The sequence below is a fragment of the Ictalurus punctatus genome, chromosome 5 (genome assembly GCF_001660625.3).
Source record: "Ictalurus punctatus breed USDA103 chromosome 5, Coco_2.0, whole genome shotgun sequence".
Lineage (NCBI taxonomy): Eukaryota > Metazoa > Chordata > Actinopteri > Siluriformes > Ictaluridae > Ictalurus > Ictalurus punctatus.
Genome location: NC_030420.2, coordinates 32,286,135 through 32,296,012, shown reverse-complemented (window position 1 = coordinate 32,296,012; position 9,878 = coordinate 32,286,135). Strand labels below are relative to the sequence as shown.

General features: G+C 43.0%; 1 protein-coding gene across 1 annotated transcript in view; it reads right to left on the bottom strand.

Annotated features, from left to right (window-relative positions):
• Positions 1 to 2,567: 2,567 nt before the first annotated feature.
• myo1f (myosin IF) overlaps positions 2,568 to 9,878 on the bottom strand; it is a 35,474-nt gene continuing 28,163 nt past the window's right edge. Inside the window, exons 21-28 of the mRNA XM_017467024.3 lie at positions 8,869 to 9,038; positions 8,282 to 8,427; positions 7,159 to 7,305; positions 6,227 to 6,375; positions 6,058 to 6,117; positions 5,172 to 5,376; positions 4,689 to 4,861; positions 2,568 to 3,096 (exon numbers count right to left, since the gene is read on the bottom strand). Coding sequence (XP_017322513.1) covers positions 3,020 to 3,096; positions 4,689 to 4,861; positions 5,172 to 5,376; positions 6,058 to 6,117; positions 6,227 to 6,375; positions 7,159 to 7,305; positions 8,282 to 8,427; positions 8,869 to 9,038 — 1,127 coding nt within the window. The 3' untranslated portion in view covers positions 2,568 to 3,019. The remainder of the gene's footprint in view (positions 3,097 to 4,688; positions 4,862 to 5,171; positions 5,377 to 6,057; positions 6,118 to 6,226; positions 6,376 to 7,158; positions 7,306 to 8,281; positions 8,428 to 8,868; positions 9,039 to 9,878) is intronic.

The window sequence follows — 9,878 nt, the reverse complement described above, 5'->3', positions numbered from 1 at the left end:
TTGATCAACTAAAACAGGTGTGTTAGATTTCAGTTGGAGATGAAACCTGCAGGAAGGTAGATCTCAAGGAAGAGCTTTGGTGACCACTGCTTTAATGGTCCCTGTTGGTGTCTACTGGTAATTTGTTGCCTTCTCTTGGTGGCATGTTATGTCTAATGGATACCATTAAGGACCTACGTCTTTAATACTACGTCCTACTACGTAATGGAGGCGTTTGATGATGGTTTTAATGGTTAACAGCAGATGGTTTGTAATATATTTGTAGTGGAAACCATTAGTAGCACGTTCGCCTCACACCTCCAGGGTTGGGGTTCGATTCCCACCGTGGCCCTGTGTGTGCGGAGTTTGCATGTTCTCCCCGTGCTGCGGGGGGTTCCTCCGGGTACTCCGGTTTCCTCCCCCAGTCCAAAGACATGCATGGCAGGCTGATCGGCGTGTCCAAAGTGTCTGTAGTGTATGAATGGGTGTGTGTGATTGTGTGCCCTGCGATGAATTGGCACCCTGTCCAGTGTGTACCCCACCTTGTGCCCGATGCTCCCTGGGATAAGCTCCAGGTTCCCCGTGACCCTGAGAAGGATAAGCGGTATAGAAGATGGATGGATGGAAGCCATTAGAATTTCTGTGACGGTTTCTATTGTTTGTTTGTTTTTTTCAGCAGGGCAGTTATCTTGAAAGTGTGCAAAGCAAATGATGTAAAGAAATGAATAAAACACGAGTTGGTACGCTGATATAGGGAAATAATCAACCACAGGGTGGTGTGATGAGGCCCGACTCGATGCCGAGTCACTGTTCCAAAACGTGGCTAAAATGCGTCTCGGATCTCCCGAAGTGTTAGACGTGTCTTCGCTGCATTTCCCCTTACACTTTTATAATGTGTGTCATTTCCGCTCCCCATCACCCACCCGCAAAACAATCAAGTGTAAACATCTAAATGGCATTTTTCAGACCGAAATCTTCCTTTAATCTCGTGGCCGTTCTCCAAAACAGCAAATCTGCACATCTACACTTTCCTGAGCATTTGTAAATCCAGTTCATGAAGTACAGTACATGTCACGTATTTAATTTATTAAAAATTACAGCAGGTAGGACCTACACCTGCGTGTTCTCTCTCTCTCTCTCTCTCTCTCTCGGATTAGGTTTTACTGAATCCCTCTTTCACACCACTCATCATTCTCAGATATTACTCACCTGTCAAAGAATGCAGCTTGATGCAGAGAGTTCCTGCAAGACCTGTCCTACAAACCTGTAATCTGCCATTATGTACGGCTGCGACAAGATAATTATAGTTCATGGAAACTAAAACTAAGGTTGCAAGAGCATTTTAACAAGTTAAATAAAATGAAAATAAAAAAAAAATACTCGGAAACGCTGAAACTGTTTTAAGTAGGTGCGAATTCATTTCCTTTTTTTTTTTTTTTTAAGGAACATATATACAGTAGTATACTACAATGATCAGCCATAACATTAAAACCACTGACAAGTGAAGTGAATTACACTGATTATCTCGTTGCAGTGGCACCTCTCAAGCGATATATCAGGCAGCGAGTGAACGGTCGGTTCTCAAAGTTGACGTTTGGGAAGAAGGAAAAATGGGTGAGCGTAAGGATCTGAGCGGCTTTGACAAGGTCCAGATTGCGATGGCGAGACGACCGGGTCAGAGCATCTCCAAAACGGCAGGTCTTGTGGGGTGTTCCCGGTATGCAGGGGTTACTACCTATGAAAAGTGGTCCAAGGAAGGACAAGCGTTGAACTGGCGACAGGGTCATGGACACCCAAGGCTCATTGACGTGTTTGGGGAGCGAAGGCTAGCCCGTCTGATCCGATCACACAGAAGAGCTACTGTAGCACAAACTGCTGAAAAAGTTAACGCTGGCTCTGATAGAAAGGAGCCAGGACATCACAGCTTGCTTTGATAGCTTGCATGATTTCACATGTTTTTAATCTGTTAAAGCGGAGCGTACAAGTCCCCCGTGTAAGTACTATAGAAAGACTAACGTATTAGAACAAGCATGTTAATATAAACACATACATCATTTGCAGCTGGAACTATGGGCAGAGCTGCTGTTATGGAAAATCAATCAACACCTTCTGACCAATCAGAATCAAGGCTGAGGCATATAGCCGTGATGGCAGTGAGCTGGTTGCTGAAAAGTAGCTAGGGAATCATTATAACGGTCTGCCGAGAGTCATTGAATCAAGCAGGTTTGGGGAAAATCACTTTACTGACATATCTGGAAAAAAAAAAAATTCATGATCATTTACATTTAAAAAAAACTTCTTTTTTTTTTTTTGCCATACAAAAGCGATCTGAGATTACGTCAAGTAAAAACGTAATCTTGTGGTGAATATCCACCGAACATAATCATAGACATTTACAGTGAGCACTATTTTTTGAGGAGAAAAAAATAAAGAAAAAGAAAAAATAATAATACTTAAATATTAGTACCACTGATTTAGTTCATTTTCAGACTTGGAAAGGCATTAATACATTAAAAATAATCAGGCATCTAACTTAAACACTGTTATAAAAATAGCATACGCCCCATAGGGACTGTATTCCTGCTTTGGTGTGTGTGTGTGTGTGTGTGTGTGTGTGTGTGTGTGCTCTGTAAAGAAAACAGCGCCTTGGTGTGCTTGTGCAGCGGCAGTGCAGGCTCTCCCCCTTTAATTTATATAAACAACATACAATACAAAACTTCAAAAAATTTGCAAAATTTCATAATGCCTTTGTTCTTTTCGGAAATATTTGTATTTTCCAAAAAAAAAAAAAGAAGAAAAGTTTAAAACACCTTTTTCTTTCACAGATTAAGTCTAATCTGGTTTCCGTACGATATGACCAGGCGCATCGTTACACTTGACCAGGAGCGAACCCTCTGCATTCATGTTTAATGGTTGTGTCCTTCTTCCGTTCGCCTCATCATCACGAGACACCATGTCCTGACAGGATCAGAAGCTGGATCACCAAAGAGAGGTCAGAGGTCACGGACAGGTCGTTCAGTGCCACAGAGTTCGGACCGTCTCAGATTTTCTCCACGTAATTCCCAGGGAATAAGCCCTCTTTCCCACGCATCCTGCCGGTCCACCAGCCTGACGGATCTAAAAAAACAAAAGCAAGCAAACGAATGAACAAAATAGATTAAAGATGGAAGGATGAAACGAAAGAAAAGTGGTGCTTGATGTATAAGACCTCAATTAAAATAGTTGAATTAAAATAGTTAATTAAAAGAAATTAAATAGTGTCACTATTTGACAGATATATCTGGTCGATTTGCTGGCCTTGCTAGATGTTGCGCAATCACTAGCGGCCCCACTTAGTTTCACAGAGTTCTTAGTGCACCTAGTGGTCAGAAATGAGAACTGCAACAAGTAATAAACTAATAAATACAGGTCCATTGGGGAAGGATTCACGCTGCCCCATGCTATTTCTATGAACATTGTCACTGGAGGAGGAGGAGGAGGAGGAGTGGACAGGACAGTTAATGACAGGGTTGCCAGGTTGGGCTAGTTTATATTAATACGTTGTGGCTGCGAAGATATTGTTTTATACAGTAGCAAATAATCAGCATTAAATATCATGAATTTTCACAAAAACAGTGCTTAAGTGAAGACAGTGTGTCTATGATGTACATCCATCCATCTATTTTCCATACCGCTTATCCAACACAGGGTCATGGGGGAGCCTGGAGCCCAGGAAACTTGCGGCACAAGGTGGGGAACACTCACACATTCACACACTACGAACAATTTGGGAATGCCAATCAGCCTACAGCGCATGTCTTCGGACTGGGAGAGGAAACTGGAGTTCCCAGAGGAAACCCCGAATCACGGGGAGAGCATGCAAACTCAACTCACACAAGGTCAGAGGCGGGAAGTGAAACCCCAACCCTGGAGATGCGAGGCAAATGCGCTAACCGCTAAACCACCATGCCCCGCTCTATAATGTACAGAACCAAGATATATTGGAAAGACTGGTAGAGGGAAAGGGGGATTATAGAGTAATACATCAGAAATGGGCAGGAAACCAAAGCTGAGAGTCTGAGGAAAAGAACAAAATGTCTCCCTTTTCAGATCCCCATTGAAAATCTAAGCTAGTTTCGTGGTCTTTTGTGTGGTTTTTATTTTTTGAGAAGTTCTTGGGCTGGAAACTTTGCTTTAAACCCGTCAACCCTGCTTAATGATATTCCCTCAAACACAGTTAAACAAAGGTACGTCTTAAACGAGCTGCTAGATTACGATATGCTGGATGCTTATATGTTGTCGCTTCTCGGCTGCCTCGAAAAATCCAGTAGATAATAGCCTGTAGCATTAGTTAAGTGTGATAGCCTCTTGACTTCCACGTCGTCCTGCAACACCCAAATCTACATTCAAGAGCCGGATCGCTGCTAAATAAAATGTCTCTGCCTGTGGAATGACTCTAAAGAATCTTATTTTATCATATATCATTATATCAACTACTGAATATGTTGAACATACAGTATATAGCAGCGTAAAAGGGAAAACTGTAGAAAACCCCCATGGGGCTATATGTTCATCTCGTGAATGCTATTGATTTGCACCTGTAACCGGACAAATAAAATCTCCCAGACATTAAATGAGACTACATGGTCTCACCACCAGAGGGCAGTATATACACACGTCTGTAAGACCTCATTTAGTTTGATCGTTTTTGCGCTTTATCCGAGTCTCACCTTCTTTAATGAGGTCTATAACATCACCGGCATCAAAACTGAGCTCGTCCACGTCCTGACCGTTGTACTGATACAGCGCACGGCATCGAGGACCCTGCGGTCGCGGCGCAGCTTTGGGCCGGCTGCTGGGGGCCGGAGGAGGACGCTGGCTGATGCTCCTCTTCCGTTGCATTCTTAGAAAGGAGGAAATAAACGTTGAAAAATTCAAAGAAATGAAAAGAAAAAAATAACCCACGATAGAGCGGATTTGCATGAATGTTAACAACAGGCTGGACGGAATGGGAAAAAAAAGTAGCTAGTACTATATGATGTTGTGAGGTCATAATAATAATTAGCATATTTTATTCTGCAGAAGAGCTCCAGCTAACAGAAAGAGACTTGATTGTTTTTTTTTTTATTATTGTTAGTATTGATTTTCTTGTAGTTATAACTTTATTGAGCTGATTTATATTTTCTAGTATAAGTGATGTGTTTAACTCTCACCCAGACATGCCCTGATCAGGTACGTTGAGGAAGTCCAGGTTAGACGTTTGTGTGTGGGGGGCTGCTGTTCCTCGCTTGGCTTTCTGAGAGTCCAGTTTGGGAAGGGCAGCGTTGGGCGGCCGGTTCCACTTATCCGGTGTGGAGTAGGTCTGCTCCTGCGGCTGTGCGTTCCCACGGGGGAACTGCGCCGCCCCGTTCTGGTAACCTGTAATTAAAAACATAAACAGATTGTCTTTGTTTTTTTTGGAGTGTCGTATTACTCTTATACCGCCGCGATTAAACCGTTATATCTATTAAAGAATGACACGCCCACACTTTTTTTCTTGTTTATAGTTACATCTCCTGTTGTCTCCTTCTCCTTCCCTAGTGCAACAATTCCACACGCTTAAATCAGTTTATGTGGGCGTACAGATCCCGGTATAAGCTGCTACTAGAGACACAATGGCATCTTACTATGAGTGCGTTCATTAACAAACCTGCGAGAAAGTGGGAGGATAAAGAAAAAAGAATAATCAGGAAGCAAACATGAAGGTCAAGGGAAAGATGATGGAAGAGGCGAAGGAGGAAAACACAGGGATGAGAAGGAGACGAGAACGCGAAGGAAATGTAGAAGACGTGGACGAGAAGAAGAAGGAGAAGGAGGAGGAGGAGGAGGAGGAGGAGTATGAGAGGACGAGAAGAAGAAAAACAAGAAGAGGAAGAGAAGCAGACGAGAAGAAAAGGAAGTATAGGAACTATGGAAAGGTTTACATGTTAGAACATTAATATTCAGTAGGCCTGTGATTTGCAGCTGAAGAAGATTAATCAACACCTTCGGACCGATCAAGAATTCAACAGCGCTGTGGTATAAACTGAAAAAAATATAAAGACGAAAAAAACCCCACACCTCTATTGGGGGCCGGTCGTCTCCCTCCTTGACTGGGCTGCATGCTTTTTCTCGTCGGTTCTGTAACGAGATATAATATAAAACCTTCAACAGTTACCCTTTTCCGTCTTAGCGCGTTTTTGCGCGTACAGACCCCCGTCCAAAAGCAGTCTAACACCGCGTCACTCACTTGCAGTCTTGGGTAGTCCGTCTCCTATACTGATATTGAGAGTTTTTCCTGCAGGTTTGATCTGAGCCACGTCTCCCTGTCCCCTAGAAAACATCAGCGTGCGGCTCCCTCCTCCTCCCCATCCTTCCTTCTTCACATGAAACTCCAGCCTGTACAGATGACACACTCGGATTAAAGGCATCCGATAACGTCGAGAACGAGGGAGGAACTCGTGAGAGTTCCAGCTGCTCGTGCGACTTGACTGTATAGAGAAACAGTTCAAAGACGGGACACCGCAGGATCCTGGAGGTGTGAGACGGCGACGCTACCGAGTGCGCCACGCTGTATATGATTTCCAATACAGACAGTATACCGTGTGAGCTGCTTTTTAGGATTAAGAGGTACAGCGCTGAGCAGTTCTGCTTTGTCTCTGGGCGGAGTTCATTTTCAGTACGGAACGACGTAAACCGAATTCAGTGCGTGTCGACATGTTGTTTTTATAATCGCGGCATTATTAAAGTATCTTTGAAAACGTATCATTATTATGCGTCCGGTAAGAAAGGAGAGGCTCACGAGCCAAAACATACTGTACAAGCTCATCTGTGAAACATGGTGGTGGTAGTGTCATGGCTTGGGGTTGCTTGGCCGCTTCTGGTACAGGATCACTAATCATTATTGATGATGTATCTCCTGACGGTAGCAGCAGAATGAACTCAGAGGTTTACAGGACGTTTTGTCCGGCAATTTACAGAGAAATGATCTGCCCACGATCCAAAACATACAAGCTCATCTTCAACATGGTGGAGGTAGTGAAACTCTCTAAAAATAAACAAAAAAAATTTACATACTGCACCTTTAACCTCTTCACCAAGCCTCGTGTGAGGATTTTGGGGGAAACTGTAGATCTGTGCGTGCGTCTATGTGTGTGTGTGTGTGTGTGTGTGTATATATACCTGTCACTGAAGGACAGTGTGAGTTTGCTCTTGGTCTGCTCCTCATAGCGCTTAGACAGCAAGCTCAGAAACTCAGTCTTAAACAAGGACTCCAGCAGGCTGTCGTACTGAGCCTCGTGCAGGATGAAGAAGTCATCCTGCCTCGTGCTAGAGCGAAAAAAGAAAAAAAAAAAGATCAGTAAATACAGTGAAAGATAAGAGACGTGGATGTGGATGTGGACGCGTCTTAATTCAGATCACAAATAAACAGCAAAGAGATGGAGGTTATCAATGAAAAATAAAACAGCTCAAAGATTCATGAAATGATGGAGATTAAATCTGGTATAGCAGATTTAAAAAAAAACATGAGCAGTGTGTAAATAATGCTAGGAGACGTGGGTAGCTTAATATTATTCTTGATGTGCTTAAATCACACACACACACACACACACATATATATATATATATATATTTATTTTTCCTCATTTGAGTCTACATTTAGTGTAGAATTAATATTTAAATTGATTCACCAAACATCCGTATAAAGTTTCCTTTTTTAATGATCCTATTATAAGATTATACTGTGGAACTGAGCGCAACAGCACCACCAGTGGTCGTAAGAAGAACATACAGGGTGGTGTGAAGAAGTGAGGCTGAGCCTGGGGCTGATTTCTTTCTAACCCAAGCGCTGTAGATTCATGTCGGGTGAGTACACAGTGCGACACGCATCCTCGATTTGACTTCCATTTTGGTCTGGATGGGTTTTTTTTTTTCCTTCTTCACACTGTATCATCAACGGGGTGAATTATTTACTTGACCATCCTTCCGATCAAAGATCAAACGTTTTTTGAAAGTTCATTAACGCGTAAGAACAGGAACATTAACGACCTTCTGTTCACGGAAACATTCGTCTGAAAAAAGAAAATCACTACCACATCTGCGCGAGAGAGGTCACTGCTGAGGGTATTTTAACCCACATTCTGTTCGTGTAGAATTTTCACACACTCGAGAAAAACCTCAAGCTCACACATTGAGCGTAAGCCCACCGATGTGTGGTGGCTCCACTTTGGTCTGATGGGCAAGAAGCAAAAGCTTTGCAGAAATGAGTCAGCGTGGTGTATTTAAACACAGGAAGTTTCCTAACCTCAGTGAAACGGAGCGTATGGTACCGATTTCGAGTTTTCTCTTCAGCACTTCTTTGATCTGGCCTTTCTCCGGACCCTTCTTGACTTTTTCACGTCCGATCAGGTAGATGCCCTTAGGTGTCAGGATCAGATCCCTTTTAATTGACTGGAAAAAAAAAACGTACAGAGAGAATGTTGTGTGTGTGTGTGTGTGTGTGGAGATAAACACAATCATAGAAACATCCATCCATCCATACACAGGGTCGCGGGTGGACCCTGGAGCCTATCCCGGGGGACTCGGGTTCACAAGGCGGGGGACAACCCATCGCAGGGTACAATCGCACACACATTCACACACTAGGGACAATTTAAAAACGCATCATGCATTAATTAAAAATAAATAAATAACAACACATAATACGATACAGTTTGATTTAATAGCCTCTGAAGCGAACGTTGTTCAGAATCTTGGGTAGGCTTTATATTGTTCACGACGTAGAGAAAGACTGTTTTATTCATTTAGAACGAATAACATTTGCTTTACGATCGTTGCGAGTCGATTCGTTTCAATCGTTGCCCCTAGTTACATCTGACGATAAGACCTTACCTTAAACCTGCGGTCGTATTTGCTCACAGAGTCAGCAAAGTCGACTCGCTCTCTCTTGGCCAGGAACTGACGCAGTTCAGGCCTCTCCTCCATGCCCAGGTAATCGCCGACGAAGTTCCTGTTAATGCTATTCCTGCGTCGCTCCTTCGAGTTATAGAGAATGTCCGAAGCTAGGAACGGAGCGCACAGAGATAAAGAGAAATAAGAGATCCGTTCATAGTACAACATATAGATTTAAACGATCTCTTTCGAAAGTGAAGCTAGTCTCGTTGTGAAGAGGAAGAGGAAGTGACATGATCACTGTGTTACCCAAGTACCCAAGTTTGCTTTTTAAGGCTCTGGACTTTACTCAAGTTTCTGTCAATGAATACTTTGGTGGGTCTCTACTGGTAATTCGCTGCCTTCGATTGGTGGCACGTTATGTTATGTTATGTCTAGTGGATACCATTAAGGACCAATAATGGTAATGGTTTTTAATGGTTAATGAGTCTTTTATTAGTCACATACATTATAGCAGAGTGAAATTCTTCTTTTCGGATATCCCAGGATGTTAGGAAGTTGGGGGTCAGAGCGCAGGGTCAGCCATGATACAGCGCCCCTGGAGTAGAGAGGGATAAGGGCCTTGCTCACGGGCCCAACAGTGGCAGCTTGGCAGTGCTGGGGCTTGACCAAGAGCCTTAACCACTGCCCCCTTAGCTGATGGGTTGTAATGGTATTTCTAGTGGAAACCATTAGAATTTCTGTGATGGTTTCTATCGTTTTGGGTTCGTTGCATTTTTTTTCAGCAGGGATGTACTTTCATATTTTACCTAATGTAAACGTAAGCGCTTAGGGAAGAATTTTATTGTTCACCAGAGGGTTTATCTAGAGTAGTGTTTACACTTTGACTTGAGTAAAGAATTCGCGTGCTTTTAACACCTCAGTAAGTGTGTGTTGAGCAGGTCTCAGGGTCAGAGCAGGATTATTTTTAAAGCGTACACTAATATTCCACAGGGAGCTATGCTAGGTCC